General features: G+C 53.5%; 1 protein-coding gene across 3 annotated transcripts in view; it reads left to right on the forward strand.

Moving 5' to 3' along the window:
- The first annotated feature begins 639 nt into the window (after positions 1 to 639).
- Positions 640 to 18,665, forward strand: part of EFR3B (EFR3 homolog B) — a 33,280-nt gene continuing 15,254 nt past the window's right edge. For 2 of the 3 annotated variants that reach the window (XM_086624485.1, XM_086624476.1), the window contains exons 1-4: positions 4,037 to 4,080; positions 5,289 to 5,416; positions 10,295 to 10,445; positions 15,876 to 15,997. In XM_086624485.1, coding sequence (XP_086480611.1) covers positions 5,310 to 5,416; positions 10,295 to 10,445; positions 15,876 to 15,997 — 380 coding nt within the window. In that variant the 5' untranslated portion in view covers positions 4,037 to 4,080; positions 5,289 to 5,309. Of the gene's footprint in view, positions 734 to 4,003; positions 4,081 to 5,288; positions 5,417 to 10,294; positions 10,446 to 15,875; positions 15,998 to 18,665 lie in introns of those variants that run through there. The other variant, XM_009988942.2, reaches the window with a different exon arrangement.

The raw sequence follows: 18,665 nt of genomic DNA on the forward strand, positions 1-18,665 counted from the left end.
GGAGGTGACAGACGTGTCGTGGGTGGCTGTGGGAGCTGACCCTGCTTCTGGGTTTCCCGTCTTATTCCCTCTATCGGGAGAGGGTCAAGTCACGTTTCTCTGTGCCTCAGTTTACCTGATCTTTTAAGAAAATCCATGTCCTTGGTTCCCACAGCAGCGGGCTGCCAGCAGGAGGAGAGCGTGACGCACCGTGCGGGTCTGTACTCGCGTCTCTCTTGCATCCCTGGCTGCCGTTTCGCGGTCAGCTCTGACCTGCTGAGCCTCCCCCCTTGGCAGAGCTGCCCGTGAACGAGCGATGCTTGATGTGCCAAACGGGAGAGCTTTGGGCTCAAGGGACCTTGAAAAACCGCCCCCCTCCCCCTGCTCCAGGGACCTCCGAAATGCCCAACTTCTCCGTCCGCCTCCGCGTACCGGTACAGCCAGCGGCAGAGCAAAGCCAGCGCCGTTCCCAGCTGCCATCAGAGCTGCCTCGGTGACTCAGCAGCCACGCTGAAAGCTCCCTTATTTATTTAAACGGCTGCTCCCGCTCGGCTGAGCATCTCCTGCAGTGATGCTGCCGCTGGGCTGGCCTCGGCTGCCGCTCGGCGAAGAGAAGAACGATACCTGGCACCTCAAGCCTCCTGCTTTGCTCCGGATACGATGGCTTTGACTTCTTGGGCTCTCGGCCCTGCGCTGCGGCTCTGTGCCACCGGCCCTGCCTGCTCCTGGGAGATGCTACATGTGGCTGGAGCAGGTAACTTCTCCCCACTTTTCTTTTGACCAGGTTGCTGGGTTGGATCTCCTGGGAAGGGGGAACCACTCTTTGCTGATGACCTTCAGTGTCATCTTTCTGTTTTTTAAAATACCTTGTGCCAGCTGGAGCTGGAGGAATGTGTTGTGGCTGCGGGGTTCTGCCCTCGCAGGGGGATGCCGTCGGTCAGTGCCTCACTCCAGGCCGGAGTGGTGGCTGTGAGGCTGGAGCAAGGGGACGAGGTGCGTGGGGTCAGCATCGGGGGTGGTGAAGGAAACTGGTGTCTGGAAGAAGAAATGTCTGTCTGAGACCCTTGTCGGGTGGCCTGAGCCTGGCTGGGGGTGTCAGTAGCCCCAGCATTAGGGTTTGGTACTGTGGGGGCCTGGGGGGGTCCCCTATAGATGAAGTACGGGGCTCATTTCAGCCCTGGCATGAGGACGGACTTGAGTTTGTTGCTCTCTGGAGAGCCTTCGGTGGAGGGAAATGAAACAAGGGGAAATCTTCCTCTTTCCTCAAGGCCTGTGTTGTTTTTACTCTGCTTTTTAAGCATTTATGGTCTCCCTGTCTGTCCCTGCGCATGTCCAGGCTGAGGAAAACCCAGAGAAGACATGGGTTTGGGAAGGGAAAGTTTCTCTTGGTTTCGTGGAATTAGAGCAAGCGAGACCCTTTCAGTACCCTGCTGCAGGGAGCTCAGCCCTCCTACTAGACATCAGAGAGTCTCATCTGGAGGCACTACTCTGTAGGAAGCCCTGTCCTTCTGCTGGGCCATGGTGGGAAGCAGGGCGGCTTGACGTGACTTTGGGTTGAGCAGCATTCCTTCTTTCCCTGTGTGGATTAGTGTTCATCCCCCCGCATTGTGGGACCGATGGGCCACCCAGGTTTGCTCTCTTGGCAGGCGCCTTGGGTCTTCCTTTTTCTCCCACTGCTGCTTTCTTTAGGTGAGGCCTTAAAAATCTCCTAGTTCTGGGAGAAGAGGTCATGTTAGGTGAGAGGGAAGGCATTAAATTTAATTACGCAATTATTATTGATGGGATCCGTGCTGTGTCTGCTCTTCAGCTTCATTCATCAGGATGAGGGTGGTGGATTGGGAAGGTGGCTGGGCTCTTTGCTTCTCTCCCAGGGCTAGGAACGTGCATTAATTCTGAAAATACTCTAAAGTCATGTTTTTGGAGGTGAGATGATTACCGAGGAGGCTGCAGGAGGAGGGGACCTGGCTTCTTGGCTAATGGGATTGCTTATGGGGAAACTCTCCAGCTATTTTGCAGGGAGAGCCCGTGGCCCGTGCTGGGATGTGTGGCCCAGCAAGGTAAGATAAGTCACACTGCCTCAGCCATCCTGGGCGAGGGGAATTTATTAAGAGGATCCAGGAGATCATCAGATACTCTTTTATGTGAATGGCAGACAAGAATTTATTAAGAGACCAGATTAAAGGTACCTTTGGAAAAAAAGTGAAATCGATGGAAGGCAGCTGAGAGGGGAGGAGGGAGAGCAGCAGGTATGAGACTTCGAAAGAAAATACTGGATAGCAGGAAAGTGCAGAGGAGTTTGCAGGGAGAGCACGAGAGGTGGAAGGAGCTTTTTGCCACTGCAGCATTGCTGAGAGCGCTGGGCCTGGGGACCCCAAAGGAGACCCCAAAGCAAGCGGCAGCCTCCCCCCACGCGAGTGCCAGCCGTTGGAGGCGACGTGCTTGGGAAGCGAGCAAGCACATTGCAGGAAGCGAGTGGTGCCAGCGCCAGGAGCTGGCGCGAGCGGGCGTGAGCTCATGCGTTCCAGCAGGAGCGGTCGCCGGCTCCCACCGGCGCAGCCTTTGTCCCCCCAGCTTCTGCTTCTTTTCTGTAGTTGCCAAAAAGCAGCCCCGAATTACTCGCACTTCCCCAGGCTCATAGAGGGCAGTGCTTTGGGGTGACTGACACCAGTCTCCTCTGTGGGGTGCAGCGTCTGAGTAACACCAGACCTTCGGGAAAAAATGCATTGTGCTGGAGCAGGGGGATCCTGGCATGCAAAGCCCTCAGAGTGGTGCTGGGGAGGACAATGCATCCAGCCATCTCTTATTTTTTTTTCCCTTTTTTAAAATAATAAAACTCTACAGGTACTCATCAGCGGCCAGGAGGCAGGGCAGTGCTGGTACAGCTTTACGCTGGGTGTTGTAGCAGGATGGAGGTGCCCACAGGTGCTGAACTCTCTGGTGCCACAGCCGTCCCTGTGCTCGGTGTGTGTGGGAGCACGAGAGATGCTGGAGAGCCTGCCTGGATCACCGTCTGCCCCCGAGCCACAGATGAGGGGATTGCTGGCTGCTGCGGAGGGTGTGCAGCAGCCCTGAGAAACAGGATATGGCACTAGGAGAAATATCCAGGTTGCAAATGATCGCTTCCTCCCTCGGCAGCTCCCAAAAAGCAGAGCAGGGGATCGCAGCTGCGTTTGGCATATCTGGGGTCTAGGGCTGAGCACCTTGCTCTGAGTTGGGACGAGGCTGATGCCTGCCGTTCACTGGCCAGCAGAATTGCTGCTGCCAGGAGTTTTGGCTCTTGGAGGGGCTGCGCAGGGCACGGCTTGTGTATCAGGGACAAGCTGCTCTCATGTCTGGGGACCCTCAAAAAGAGGGGCTGGGTATGGTTGTGTCAGTGTCCTGCGAAGCTTGGTGCCTGCCTTGGGGGAGAGGGACTGCGGTCTGGCACCCCAAAGGTGAGGGGGCAATCGAAGGCATTTGGTGTTTCTCAACAGCTCAGCTTTGGAGCTGCAAACAGGAAAATGCGTTTTCCTGTCGTTGCCTTCATAAGATGCTCTCTTTTCTTTTTCTGTCTTGCTGTCTCCTGCAACTTGTGCTCTCTTTATCGCCACTGGCTCTGTCGGGAGGGCAGGGCAGGGTGTGTGTAGTGTGTCTTTGGGTAAGTGATTGGAGGAAAGAGCTCTTGGTCTGAGGATCCGCAGAAGAGAATCTTGAGAGAGGGACAGAGGCACAGGTTTAGGGGAACTTTGAACATCTCGGTCTCTGGGGGCTGTTTTCATGGGTGAGAAAAGCAGATAACCTTGCAGTCCTATATCAAATGATGCTGGTCACCAGCCCATTCCCTGCCTGTCAGCTGCGGTTTTCTTCCCTTGTTTTTTTTGGCTGCAAAACTCTGTAATGTCATCAGCTTGGTGCCTTGTCCTCTTCCCAGGCCTCCCCACTGAATCCAAGGATACGTTTTCCACCAAAGGCACCTCCACGCAGGGCTTTGCCCAGGAGCTGAGGATTTTGTCCCTGCTGACGGGCTCTGTCTCCTCTCTTCCAGGTGTGTGCGGCTGCTGTGGTGCCCTGCGTCCTCGCTACAAAAGGCTCGTCGACAACATCTTCCCTGAGGACCCAGAGGTAAATGTGGCACTGCTTCACATGCCGAAGCTCTGGTGCTTCACACACTGAAGCTCCAGTGCTCAGGTTGCAGGGACGCAGTGTGACTTGCCCAGAAACAGCTCCTGGGAGACAGGCAATGCTTTGACTCCATAAGACAGTGCCTGGAGGGCTGGATTTTCCTTTAAAGCCTGTTTGTGAGCAGAAACCATCCCTGGAAGTGTTCAAGGCCAGGTTGGATGAGGCTTTGAGCAACCTGGTGTAGTGGAAGGTGTCCGGGCCCATGGCAGGGGTGTTGGAACTGGATGATCTTTGAGGTCCTTTCTACCCCAAACCATTATGATTCTATGATTCTAAATACAGAAGCAGCTCCTGCAGCCACCTCAGCCTAGAGGGACAGACAGATGCCAAAGATAGATGGGTAGGAGGATGGGGGACTAGGCCTGAAGGCATTCATCCTTCTCTTTGCAGGATAAGGAAAGCAGCTTCTAAGAGCAGGGGATCTCTTGGGGCCTCAGCCAGGCTTTTGTGCTCAAAAGCTGCTTATGCTTCCAGGATGCAGGGAAGCTGGTGCCCTGCTTGCTGCCTCGCTGAATTGGAGGTGAGGGATGCCCTGCCAGCTGCGCCTGGAGCATCCCAAATCTGACCTCTTAGTCTCCTTTTCACAGCCAAGATATGAAGGCAGTGGAAGAGGGGCTCCCGGCTGAGGGTAGCGAGGCTGGGATTACCCAGGGAGGTGGTGAGTGACTGTTTTGTCATGGTGCTGGCAGCAAAGCTGAAAGAGAGGAGACCGCTGCCGAACTATGCAGAGGGGAGGAAGCACCACAGTTTTCCACGCTGTGGGGGATTGGGACTGGCAGCTTGGCACGCTTGTGTCATTTGGCCTCAACAGCCTGGAGTTCTAGATGTCCCTGTTTGCCCCTGTCCCCCCTGGTGCTGAGGCATTGCTAGGGGCTGGCAAATGGTTCTCGTTGTATTTACAGTGTGAGGTGCTCGATGGAGGCTTGCACTGGGGTCAGCCCTGGCTGTGGTGCATCAGAGAGCCCTCAGCTGAGACTAAATGCGATTCTTGTTTGCCTTCCATGGTGCACAAGATGTGGGGAAGTGCTGGGATGGGACTGGTGTGCTCCAGACCTCTGGCATCGCTGCCCAGGTTTGCTGCAGAGATGCTTCTGATGTTTGCTGGGTCTGGGGGTGAGGCTGTGATACACTGTGCCACTCTCTTTCAGGATGGGCTGGTGAAAACCAACATGGAGAAGCTGACATTTTATGCCCTGTCTGCCCCGGAGAAGCTGGATCGCATTGGTGCCTACCTCTCTGAGCGGCTCATCCGAGACGTGAGCCGGCACCGATATGGGTAAGGGCTGGGAGGCTGTTTCAGCCACTCCAGTGATTGGCATAATGGTGGGACGTTAGATAGTAGAGAGGGCCCAGGCAAGGGGTGAGATGTGTTGGGTACACAGCTCCTGCATGCCCCAAGCTGTCCTGAAGCTGTGAGCACGCTGCAGAGAGACCCAAGCATGTCCGGCCTCGGAAAGTGAGACATGGGAGCATGCAGGGATGTGCAAACTCCTTGCAAAGTTGCAAGGGACCAGGCGAGCTAGGAGCTACATAGTGTTTCTGTGGCATCGTACTGTTGTGCTGGAGTAGTCTGTGTGTGTACCATGTTTGTCTCCAGCAGCAGGACTGCCATCATCCCTCTGGACTGTCGTCAGGAGCCTGTGGCACCCTCCTGGCCTTTAAAAGCTCCCAGTGGCTCTTCCAGAGCCAGATGGAAGTCTGGCTAAGTGTGGGCAAGCAGCTAAACAGGGTGGCCCTGGCTGCAGCTTGCTGGGGGTTATTGAGGACAAGCTTGGGCACACTGCACCCCATGCACATCTCTATTGAGTTATGGTGATGTGGCACAAGTGGGAGCCAGGATGAGGGGCAGTGCTCTGACGCTTACCCAGACAACACGTGATGGGGATGTGTTGGGCTGGATGGGGATTACTGTGTTTGCTCTGTCCAGCTCACCTACATGGTCCTGGCTGGGTCCCACTCCCTTCGTCTGTCCTCCCTGGATCGCTTCCAGCAAGGCTTTGCCGTGTTTACTGCAAGGAGAGCGGTGCCCGCCTGGAAATAGCTGACTGTCCTGATTAGGAGCACTGGGGGAGCATGGGAGGGCTCCTTCCCTTTGAAATAGCTCCTGGGTTGATTCTTGTTGTCTCCTGAACAAAGCTGCAGCAGACAAACACGGCTCAGCTTCGTGGTGCAAACTTCAGCCTGCCTTTTATCCTGGGGGAAGAGAAGCCAGCAGTCTGCCTAAGAAGTGTTAAAGTTGGAAAACCTTCAAAGCCTCTTCCGCCTCACCCGTCATCGGGAGTGACAGGACATTCAAAGCTCTGCCTGATGTTCTGTGGTTAAGCGGCTGTTAACAGGCTCTGCTTGTTATGTTGGGGAAAGAAAGGCTTTCAAAGATTTTTTGATGTCTAATGACAAGCCTTGGCGGGTGGAGGGGGGAATATATTCCTTCCTCCACCCCCTGTGCATATAGGCGCATAATTGGATTGGAACACTAGCTAATTTTCCAAGTCTAACTTTGAAATGCCTGAAATGGGTTTGGATCAACCTTTTGTTTGTAGGTTGGTGTTGGCTGAAGCAGCAGGGCTTGCCCCGCTGCAGACACCACAGCTGGGCTTTGAAAGAGCAGCTGAGCACGTGGGTACTTGTCTTCTGCATGTAAGATGAAGGTAGCTTTGATTTCAGGTGTGTCGGGTATCATCTTTTGGTTACCTTTATTGCTAAAAGGAGAAAGTGCCCTGGTTTGAGTTTGCAGCCATGCCATCCACCATCTGTAAGAGGATGGTTGGGGTAGGTCGGAGGTAATGGCTCCACAAGTGTCCCTTTTTCCCTCTCACACACCAAGCTGTGGTGTGGTAGACACGGTGGAGGGAAGGGATGCCATCCAGAGGGACCTGGACAGGTTGAAGAGGTGGGCCTGTGCAAACCTCATGAAGTTCAACAAGGCCAAGTGCAAGGTCCTGCACATGGGTCATAGATTTCATAGATTTCTGGGTTGGAAAAGACCTTAGAGATCATAGAGTCCAACCGTCCCTAATCCCCATTAAACCATATCCCTAAGTAGATCATCCACCCTATTCTTAAACACATCCAGGGACGGGGACTCAACCACCTCCCTGGGCAGCCTATCCCAAGAGCAATCCCAAGCACAAGTACAGGTTGGGTGGAGGATGGATTGAGAGCAGCCCTGAGGAGAAGGACTTGGGGGTGCTGAGTGATGAGAAGCTCAACAGGAGCTGGCAACGTGCGCTGGCAGCCCAGAAAGCCAGCCGTGTCCTGGGCTGCATCCAAAGCAGCGTGGGCAGCAGGTTGAGGGAGGTGATTCTACTCCTCTACTCTGCTCTTGGAAGACCCCTCCTGCAGTGCTGTGTTCCGTTCTGGGGTCCCCAACATCAGGAGGACATGGAGCTGTTGGAGCAGGTCCAGAGGAGGCCACGAAGATGATCCAAGGGCTGGAGCATCTCTGCTCTGGAGACAGGCTGGGAGAGTTGGGGCTGTTCAGCCTGGAGAAGAGAAGGCTCTGGGGAGACCTTCCAGCATCTTCCAGTGCCTAAAGGGGCTACAAGAAAGCTGGAGAGGGGCTTTGAACAAGGGTGTGTACTGACAGGACAAGGGGCAATGGCTTTGAACTGCAAGAGGGGAGATGTCGATGAGATCTAAGGCAGAAATTCTTCCCTCTGAGAAGTGGTGAGGCACTGGACCAGGTTGCCCAGAGAAGTTGTGGCTGCCCCATCCCTGGAAGTGTTCAAGGTCAGGTTGGATGAGGCTTTGAGCAACCTGGTGTAGTGGAAGGTGTCCCTGCCCATGGCAGGGGGTTGGAACTAGATGATCTTTTGAGGTCTCTTCCAACCCAAACCACTCTGTGATTCTATGATTCTAGCTGGCCTGTGTGCAGTTGTTCACAAAAGAGAAGCCGTGCTGTTGCAATAACATTGGCACAGAATGTTGTTTTCAGCCTTATTCCCTGCAAGAAAGGAGCTTGATGCTTCATGCTTGTCGTTGGTCACCTCTTCGTATCTTTTTTTTTCCTTCTGGGCCAGTTTTAACTCAGTTTGACAGCTGGGTAGGAGCCTCACAGATCCAGGAATAGTTGGCTGCTTATTTTCACTGTCTAGAAGAGCTGTAACAGTGTCTGCAGGCCAGCCTGCAATGTGAACTCAACTGTGCTACAAGACACCAGAGAATCTAGTTGAGACTGGAGCCAGATTTCAATGGTTCTGGGGCCTCAGGAGAAGGAATCAATCTTGCTCTGTTTAACCAGCTGGAACCTGGAAGTCCAGAGTTTATCAGGCACCTTTTCCCCGAGAGGGCAGTTTGCCTCCCCAGCTGCCCTTTAACGTGCAGGCAGGGCTGGCGTGAGCAGAAGGGCAGCTCCTGCCCACCACGCTGCTGGGGAGCCCGGTGCTTTGGGGTTTCCCTCTTGCAGCACAAGCCGGTGGTTGCTGTGTGCCACCCCAGCTGCGAGTTTAGCTGTGCAAGGAGCTGGCTCAAGAAACAGAGGTTAAGGGAGGAATTGGGGTTGATATCGAGAGATCTGGGCTTGCCATCTCCTGCTTTTGGCCGTGGCAGGAGGTCTGGGCTCGATGTGGACTGCTGTGGGACAAAGATTCACAGCTGCATGGAGAGAGAAGGAGTCAAAAGGAGGTAGTGAGAAGCTGTAAAGTTTGTTTTATTTCCAGTGTCCTGGTACCAGGTCCATGTCAGGGGTACCTCTGAAGTCCTGCAAGAATTGCTGGAGCTGTGAGACTCAATGCAATCACCATTTGTTTTTTTTGTGTATTTTGGGCCTTTCCAGCTGGAATAAATGTCTGCTCGCAGCCATCAGAGGCTGGGGTTTGCTTTTCTGCTGGGCTTTGCACACGCAGTGGGCGACCAGCAGCTGGAAATCAGTGTGGCCATTGCACAGCAGCCCATCTGGGAACTCCGGCCACCGTGTTGGTAATGAACCAGATGCTGTCGATGCAGAAAGCGCTGCAGGACCAGCCTGTCGCCAGAGCCACTCCAAGCTACCCATCCAATTTGTCTTGGAAATAACGAAGCAACACCCGGCAGATTCTTTGGTTGTAGCATAACGAGCTGGCCACCTCTATAATGGGCGCCTGATTGAGATTCATCGCTGGGAACAAGGTTTTCCAGCTTCCTCTTGGAGGCGGGAGCGTTGCAGGACTGGTTTAATAAATAGCCTGGCAGCTTGCAGCGAAACCAGCTGCCAGAGGGTGGTCTGTGGGTAAGCTCAGCCTCGAAGAAGGGATAGTGAAGGGACGTACTGTGCTTGGGGAAGGCTCCTGCATGGCCCAAGGACCTGTCGTAGATGCATCCAGTCTTGCTGCTGTATTTCAACCACATTCTGGACTTTCCCTGTCCCTGTTCAGCATGGCAGAGCCAGGACTGAGGGATTGAGCCTTGTCTGCAGAGGAGGGATGGGGACCAAGGTAATCCTCGTGTGGGCAATGCTGCATCCTGGCCTGTGCGCTGCTGGAGGAAACCCTGCTCACCCCGGAACTTCTGGGTGATGTGAATAAGCTCTGCAGGGTTAGAATCACAGAATGGTTAGGGTTGGAAGGGACCTCAAAGACCATCCAGTTCCAACCCCCCTGCCATGGGCAGGGACACCTTCCACTACACCAGGTGGCTCAAAGCCTCATCCAACCTGGCCTTGAACACTTCCAGGGATGGGGCAGCCACAGCTCCACTGGGCAACCTGTTCCAGTGCCTATTCCAGTTGCTTTATTTTATGTTTAAGCACAGCTTTTCTGGAACGCATCAGTCTTCATTCTGTTCTCATCCAGCTGGCCAGGACCAGCTGGGTCTGTGAGAAAGTCCATATTTGAGTCCACCCTGTACAAAGCCCAGCGCTCTCTCTTGGATTGTAAAGATTGGTTCAGGGCGAGAGAAGCCCACAAGCAGTGTCGGGGGAGATGCAAGGTGTTGCTGGCAGCCTTGGTCCTGGGACAGCTGCATCTTTACTGGGAGGAGAGATGCTGGGAGCAGCCAACACCATCTGAAAACATCCCAAGGCTATTTTGGGTGTAAAATTTTCTCCTTGGGTTGGCTAGGGCAGGAGGTTGGTGTTTTACTGGTGGGCACCCAGGTGGTTTGGGACAGGGGAGGAGGAGGGACGACTATGGGCCCATGCTGCTGTCAGGGAGTGACCCTGGCCTCTGCTTGCTCCCAGGTATGTATGTATTGCCATGGAAGCCCTGGACCAGCTCCTCATGGCCTGCCACTGCCAGAGCATCAACCTCTTTGTGGAGAGCTTCCTGAAGATGGTGGCAAAGCTGCTGGAGTCGGAGAAGCCCAACTTGCAGATCTTGGGGACCAACTCGGTGAGCAGGAATGCAGCGGGAGGTGACAGTGTCCTGCTGACCTTGTCCTTGGCTTTGCACCCTGCCTGTCACCCCCACATCTTTGCACAGCGCCAGGGCAGGAAACCTTGTTGGGAAAGGACAGGGAGAGGCTATAGAGTAGGATTTATGGTGTCCCCTCTCCTGTGTCCTGACACGTATGAGGTTTCTGAGACCCCATGTGCTGTCCCTGCTGTTTGCTGTCTGTGACCAGTCACTGGTCTCTGATCTCTGCTGCCATGCCTTCCCTCTCTTGAATGCAGCTTTTCCTAAATGAGCCCAAGGACACAGGGGCTGTCAGCGCTTTTGGACAATAGACCAACTTAGGAGGTCATCCCCATGGATTTTGGGAGCTCTTTGTGCTTAGAAAAGGGCTGGCTTAAACAGAGCTGATGCTTGCAACAAATGGTTTAGCTGGACTTTGGATGTGTCAGTCACAGACACAAAATGAGGGGCAAGGAGAAGCATGGATGAACAAAGGTGACGTCCTTTCATCATCCAAACCACTGATCCTGGCTGGCAGCCAGCAGCTGCTTGTGCATGGCCTTTCTGTTGGTTTTTACTGGGAACACTGGGTGTACCTGACACCTGGGCTTGCGAGGGCTCTGCCAGTGCCTGGTAGCTCAGCTTGGACAAGCAGCATCTGTCTTTGCTGCTTTTTAAGAGCGGATTTAGGTGGAGCTAATCGCCCTGTGGACAGGAGAGTGGACTGGGTAGATGCTTTCTTGGGTGCCTGGGAAACGCATTGATGGCTCAGCCCTGAGCTTTAGTTCTCTGCTGCGTGTGACGGGGACAGGGACGGTATTAGCATTTCTGCTGACGCCTCCTGGACAGGGTAGCTCTGCGTCCTGCGATGCTTCTCTCTTCCAGGAGCCAGCATGGTCCTGGGCATGGGGTTGTAAATGCCCCCAGTGAGGTGTGGGCAGCCGAGCGGAGACCTTTCATACCCTGTTCTCCCTCACAGCTAATTGCTCCCAGATGAAAGTGATGTGAGCTGCACATCAGCAAACGTATTAATCCACAACCCTTGGAGAAGTGGGAGGATTGATCCCTTGGTTGAAACCCACTGCCAACAACAGCTTACCATGGTGTTTCAGTGCCCTGGGAAAGCCCCTTGCAATGGGAGCAGGGTCTTTGAGCAGCACGTGCATCCTTCTGCCCAAGGGTGGCCCAAGCTCCATGGGAGACCAGAGAGGTACCACTTGCTGTCCAAACCTCTTGAGATGTGCCAGAGCTGCCTGGATCTGTCTCAGTGGCAAGCAGCTGGATCTCTCGCTAAGAAAACACCCTGTGTTGCAGAGCAGCCCGCAAACACATGCAACATCCCCTTGCCCAGCACCTGCGCTGTTTGGGAGATGCAGGGGTTGTCCCAGGGTCCAGAGGGACCTGGAGTGGAGGTAAGGTTTAAAGCTCAACTCAGCCAGCATCGCCTTCTCTGTGTCTGCTCTCTGGACATTCCTCAGACCCTTGGATGGTGCCTGAGCAGAGCCCTGCATCACAGGGGCCACCGGCATGTGGCATGGAGCTGAAGCTCAACGGGAGCTGCTGGCACGGAGTCAGGAAGGGGACAGCCCTCACTGTAGGGATGCACAGTGCCATGGCAGAGACTTCAGTGAACCAGCCCCTGCACACACATCCTTGAGCAGGAGGCGTTGGGTCAAGGCAAGATGGAGCTCTGCCTTATGTTTCCTGACTGTGCAGAGCAAACCCTGCGTGTTAAGGCACCCGTGGGGAGGAGGGATGGTCCTGGACCACAGAGAGGTGTTTCCTTAGTGCTGCTGAAATCAGTAAGTGGATGTTTTAACGAGGAGTCCAGATCAGGAATGATGTTTTAGTGATGCTTTTTTTGTTTTTGCCTTCTCAAGCGTGGCAGCATTCAGAGGGCAAATAGCACAGAAAACTTGTGGGCTTTTATAGAAAAGTGAGTAATGATAATGAGACACTTCTTCCTATTTCTGCTAATGAGGAATGTGCCTCAGGCTCGTGCTTAATTAGAGGGTGCTGTCTCAAGCAATCTTCACAATAAGGGAGCTGATGGTGAAGGCGGGAGGAGGTTGTTTATAGAAACCTGCTTCAAGTGAGTCATCCTCCGCAGCGTGAAATCGCGCCTCAAACCCGTCTCTCTCCTTGCAGAGCCTCCCAAGGTGTCGTGCTGCCGAGCAGCTCATCCCAGGCACCAGCCCGCCAGGCTCCACGGCCGCGGTGCTGGAGGCGGCAGTGAAAATCCAGTGTCCCGTCATCACTGTAACCCCATCCTATAATCCCCGGGGGGAGCATATGGAGCTGCAGCTTAAATCCACTTTGGTTTCTCATCCTCGTTAGGAGGCTGCTGGGCAACCTCCCTGCTTTGGGTAGGAACCATCTAATTTCCAGCTCGATGTCATTCCCGTTTTGTTTTTCCTCGAACCAACATTGATCTTTCACTTAAACAGCTCTTCCCCCGCCTTGATGTTCCTCTTCTGATGTATTTATGGCTGATGTATTTATAGGTGGCACTGTTATCCCTTCCCAGACGTTGTTTTGCTTCTCCAAGGCAGCCACGCTCCTAGCGTTTCCCGTGCACTTGTTCTCCGCTCGTCCCAGCCGTGTTTCAGCTGGAGCTTGTCAGCTTCAAGCAAGGGAGCCCCGAGCTGCCCAGCCCTGCACCCCTTCAAACCACAGCAGAAATAGTGTTGCATTTCAACGTTTTAATGTGTTTTCTCTTTGGAAATACAGCGTGAAGCTGCTGAGCAGCTTTTCAGCTGGGATGTGGTGCCCGTTAGTGAATAGAAGTTGCTTTCCCAGAAGGAGTGATGCCTCCTTTCCTGCTGACTCAGCTCTTGCTGGGTCATTTCCATGTGTCCTGGTGCTGCTTTTGCCATCGGGCACAGGTTGGGAGTGGGACTGGGGTTGCAGCAATTATGGGAGATGCCCACTTGTAGGGGCAGATAAGTCTTCGGAAAATGCAATAGTCAGTGAGCAAGTGGCAGATTACTAAAAATGTCCCATAGATGGAGAATGGAGAGGCTTCGAGGATGACTTTTCTCTGTTCTTGGCTTTTTTTACTGTTGGCAGATGTGACCACTGTGCTGCATCCAGTGCCACCAGACCTAGTGGCACCATGGGGGATGTCTGTCCTCTGAGGAGGGCAGAGGCAGGCAGGGCTCCCTGTGCCTGGCAGCCGGCTGGGGCAGCTGCCCTCGGGACAGGGAGGTGAACTGTGGGTGCTGCTGGCATGGATGGGTGGGCTGGCAATCCCCAGGGCCTCAACAGCTTCAGAATAAGGAAAGAGGTGCTCCTATTTGGTTACCTGATGACACAAAACGAGCTGCCGTTCTCCACGTGGCTGTGGGATTGATACCTGCAGATACTGGGTGCAGAGAAGCTGTTTCCTTCCTTTATTCCATGATACTTCTTGGCCACAGGACACTTGGGACGGCTCTCCCGGCACTGCCGCAGGGAGCACCCGTTACTGCTCCTCACTCTGTGTCCTGCCCTCGCCTCCGGTTTGCACGTGGAGTTGCCATGAGCTTAAAAAACCCACTTTTTGCGTTGCCTGGTACAGAGGTTTCTTATGTAACAGCCCTGCATTTTTCTGGTGAGTAAGAGGAGTTTATCAGTTGGAGCCTGTCCCTGCACTCTGGGAACAGTTCCTGGCAGGGCTGAGCCTTTGCAGCTGACGTTATTAATAGCCCGGCACAGCGGGTGCATGCTAATCAGCGCCTGTGTGATGCACTGGGATGGGTGCAATGGCTTTGCCAGCTGTGGAGGGGCACCTGTGGGCCCGCTGCTGTCCCGGCAGGGCTGGATGCCAGCAAATGCAAAAAGGATAAAGAAGGAGCTGCCATGCAGCATGGCATCTCCAGAGGGTGCTGAGCGCCCTAAGAAACACTGGCTGGACAAGTAACCCCTTGGAGGTAGATTAGATCTTCCCAGCTGGAAGAGGAACCTGACAGTCTTGATGCCTTGGCCCAGGACAGCTTGCCAGAGGGATGTGGGATTGCTCGGTGCGACGGCAGAGCTTTGTGCCATGCTGCCATAAGCAATGGGGCTGTACTGGCATCGGCACTGCACCGTGCACTGATTGAACCGTGTCTTGCATACGCGTGCCCGTAGTGCAACTGAATCCTCTGCCTCTGCCGTCAGGTCAAGGCTGGGATCTTTCCCAAGGGATCCTTTGTGTCTCTTGGCTGATTTCTGAGTCTGGAGGAGAGCACTTCTAGTGAGCAGCTTCTAAGATTGAGTGCATGGGCATCCTTATTCTCCCAGCGTTGCTGGGTAGCAGCTAACAGCTAGGGTGGTTTTGGAGGTCACTTGGACAGGGAACATCCTCTCACTTCGTTGCACACCAATGCAAACAGCCTCAGCTTTCCCAGCGTGCCGAAGTGGACACAGCATGGGAGCACAAAAGCAGCCAGCAGACTTCTCTGCCCAAAATCTTGGCAAGCAGCTGCTTATGCCCTTGCTCCGAGTGGGAGGACAAACCACAAGGACTTGGTGTCACGATACTTATCCCAGACCAAGGATAAATATTGTCAGTTCACAGCACCGGGTGTTGTTGGGTGGATACAGGCTGAATACTCTGTATGTTCCAGTGGGAGCTGATGCCTTGGATTTTGTGGCAGCTCTCGTGCTATTGAGGTTTTACTTATTCTTCTGTTTTCAAAGCTAACCCTGTCAGCATGACTGGATGAGTTGAGATTCCTCCTTCCTGCCTGATCCTTTGCTCCCATCTTTTCATGAGTAAGATTTGGAATTCAGAGGAGACCTTGAGAACATGTTTATCCTTTTTTCCTCCTTAATTCTCTCCCTTAAAGTTTAAAAGCCAGATCTGCTGGTCAGCTCGCATTTCTGGCAAGCTCTGTGCCTGTTGGCATGGCCATGCTGGAAGAGAGTGATGGGAACTGGTGCTGCTGGGTGCTGCATGTGAGATCTGGGATGTGGTTAGGAACCAGCTTGCGGTTGGTTTCTCCACTGACATTTCCAAGGCTGTTTTCTCCCCTGCAGCAGCGTTTGGGAAGTGTTGGCCAGGTTTTGTGCCATCTGGGAGGATGGAAAGAAGCTGGGGGCAAATTTATCTCCTTTCACTAGTGTGTGGTGCATATTGGGGATCCCTAACTCAGAGCCTCATCATACATCTAAGTGATCTTTACAAGGAGCACTGAGGCTTGTGGTGAGGTTTGCAGCATCTGCAGCCAGGCCTGGGTGCTGCTGGAGCTCGGTGGGACAGCACGATGGCACGTTCCCTCTTGGGCACCCTGTCTGCTGGGTGCAGCCTGACTCGTCATCCAGAACACACGCTGAGCTGCTGTAGTGAAGAGCCCTGTGTTGTACTGCTGAAGCCCACGAATGTTTGCTGGTTTGGAGAGGAATTTTAAGAATATTTTTGTTGTCGTGCCCTCTGGGCTGACGCCCTCTTTTCTTCTCTCCCAGTTCGTGAAGTTTGCCAACATCGAGGAGGACACCCCGTCTTATCACCGCAGCTACGACTTCTTTGTCTCCCGCTTCAGTGAGATGTGCCACTCCAGCCACGACGACCCGGACATCCGGACCAAGTGAGTGCCGTGAGCTGGGTGTCCCTGGCTCCACTGGCTCTGCGAACGTGTCCTGGGGGGGCTTCCCTGTGCCCTCAGCCTCTGCCTTTCCTGGAGAAGCACCTGCTTTTGGGGACAGAGTGGATGAAGGCTGTGTCGGGATTGCTTGCTGCGATGGAGATGCACAGTGATTTCCCTAGAGTTGGGTGCACTCAGACTTCTGTTCCCTACCCTCCCTTATTTTCCAAGCTGACTATATGGGCGGATGAAAGAGGAGCCTAGAAAACACAGTGCAGCTCGTATCCAGCCTCTGTTGCTGTGTGGGACACTGTGTGCTGTGTTACTGCCATGGTTTAGCTCAGTGGGCAAGTAAACGCCACGCAGCCCCTTGTTCACCTTCCCCCACCCCCGGAGAATGGGGAAGAAAATTAAAGGGGAAAAGGGAAGGAGATTAATGGGCTGAGATAAGAACAATTTAATAATAACAATAATGTAAAACTAAAAATAATAATGATAATTATAATATATGAATATATATATGCTCCTGAGAGCAACCCTGAGGAGAAGGAGTTGAGGGTGCTGGGTGATGAGAAGCTCGACATGAGCTGGCAACGTGCGCTGGCAGCCCAGAAAGCCAACTGTGTCCTGGGCTGCATCCAAAGCAGCGTGGGCAGCAGGTTGAGGGAGGGGATTCTGCTCCTCTGCTCTGCTCTTGTGAGACCTCTCCTGCAGTGCTGTGTTCAGCTCTGGGGTCCCCAACAGCAGAAGGACATGGAGCTGTTGGAGCGGGTCCAGAGGAGGCCACAAAGATGATGCAAGAGCTGGAGGACCTCTGCTACGGAGACAGACTGGGAGAGTTGGAGCTGTTCAGCCTGGAGAAGAGAAGGCTCTGGGGAGACCTTCCAGCAGCCTTCCAGTGCCTAAAGGGGCTACAAGAAAGCTGGAGAGGGGCTTTGGACAAGGGCGTGTAGTGACAGGACAAGGGGCAATGGCTTTGAACTGAAAGAGGGGAGATTTCAATGAGATCCAAGGCAGAAATTCTTCCCTCTGAGGGTGGTGAGGCAGTGGACCAGGTTGCCCAGAGAAGTTGTCTGCCCCATCCCTGGAAGTGTTCTAGGTCAGGTTGGATGAGGCTTTGGGCAATCTGGTGTAGTGGAAGGTGTCCCTGCCCATGGCAAGGGGGTTGGAACTGGATGATCTTGAAAGGTTCCTTCCAGCCCAAACCATTCTGCTATTCTATGTTTCTATATGTATGATGTTAATATATACAAACAAGTGATGCACACCACTCAGTGACCAATGCCTGTCCCATCCCGACAAACAATTCTGAAACAGATAAGTCCTGACACCACAATCCCAGACAAGCGAGAGGCCCAAATAGAGCGAGAGAGAGCCCTTAGAAGAAAGATCCAGAAGAGGAAAAACCCTTCTTCCCAGTTAACTCTTATCTGTGTTCTGGACATGACGTTGCATAATACGGAATACTTTATTGGCCAAATTAACCCTCAATCCTAAGTCTAAGTTCAAATCATAAGAGGAGTTGGGGGCCCTTTGTCTCGGCCATGCTCCCCCCAGCCTTTTGTGCTCCTGCACACTGGCAAAACATGGGAAGCTGAAAGGTCCTTGATGTCTCAGCACCAACTATCAACATCAGTGCGCTGTCAGCATTCTTCTCATGGTGAATCCCAGACTAAATCCAAGGCACAGAGCTCTTCTAGCTGCTGAAAAGAAAAACTAACTCTCCCAGCCAAAACCAGGACAATGACCTGTGTTGTGTGAGAAGCAAAGGTTTGTGTTTGCTGTCCCGAGAGCCGGGCCAGCTGTGCTCAGGCATTGGCTCACTCTGAGCACGGCCGATGGCAGGACAAGCAACAAATGTGCCCTCCAGCTTCCAACTTCTTTAGACAAAATATGAGCAGGTAACACCTGCAGTCTGCTCGTCACATCATGCCTCAGCACGTCTTTTAGCATTTCTCACCTTTGCTCCAGGCCCATGGCCTGCGGAGAGCTGGAGCTCAGGGCAGGAGGCAGGGAATTGATCCTGGGCCCAAAAGGAAGGATGATGATGATAGGAAGAGGCCCCCTGCTCTTAGCAGAATGAATCATAGAACGGCATAGGCTGGAAGGGACCTTAGAGGTCATCTAATACAACCTGCCTGTTGTGGACAGGGACGCCTCTCAACTAGATCAGGCTACTCAAGGCTCTGTCCAGCCTGGGCTTGAACACCTCCGGGGAGGGGGCATCCACAACTTCTCTGGGCAATCTATTCCAAAGTCTCACCACCCTTGTACTGAAGAATTTCTTCCTAAGATCTAATCTAAATTTGTTCTTTTTCAACTTAAACCCATTTCCCCTTGTCCTATCAGTGGACACTCTTGTAAAAAGTCCCTCCTCAGCCTTCCTGTAGGTTCCCTTCAGGTATTGGAAGGCAGCTATTAGGTCCCCCCAAAGTCTTCTCTTTTCAAGGCTGAACAATCCCAGCTCCCACAACCTGTCCTCATAGCAGAGGTGCTCCAGCCCCTGGGTCATCTTTGTGGCCCTCCTCTGAACACGCTCCAACAGATCTATGTCTCTCTTATGGTGGGGACACCAGAACTGCACACAGTATTCGAGGTGGGGTCTCACGAGAGCAGAGTAAAGGGGGAGAATCGCCTCTCTTGACCTGCTGACCATGCTTCTCTTGATACA

Source organism: Tauraco erythrolophus, chromosome 2 (genome assembly GCF_009769465.1).
Source record: "Tauraco erythrolophus isolate bTauEry1 chromosome 2, bTauEry1.pri, whole genome shotgun sequence".
NCBI lineage: Eukaryota > Metazoa > Chordata > Aves > Musophagiformes > Musophagidae > Tauraco > Tauraco erythrolophus.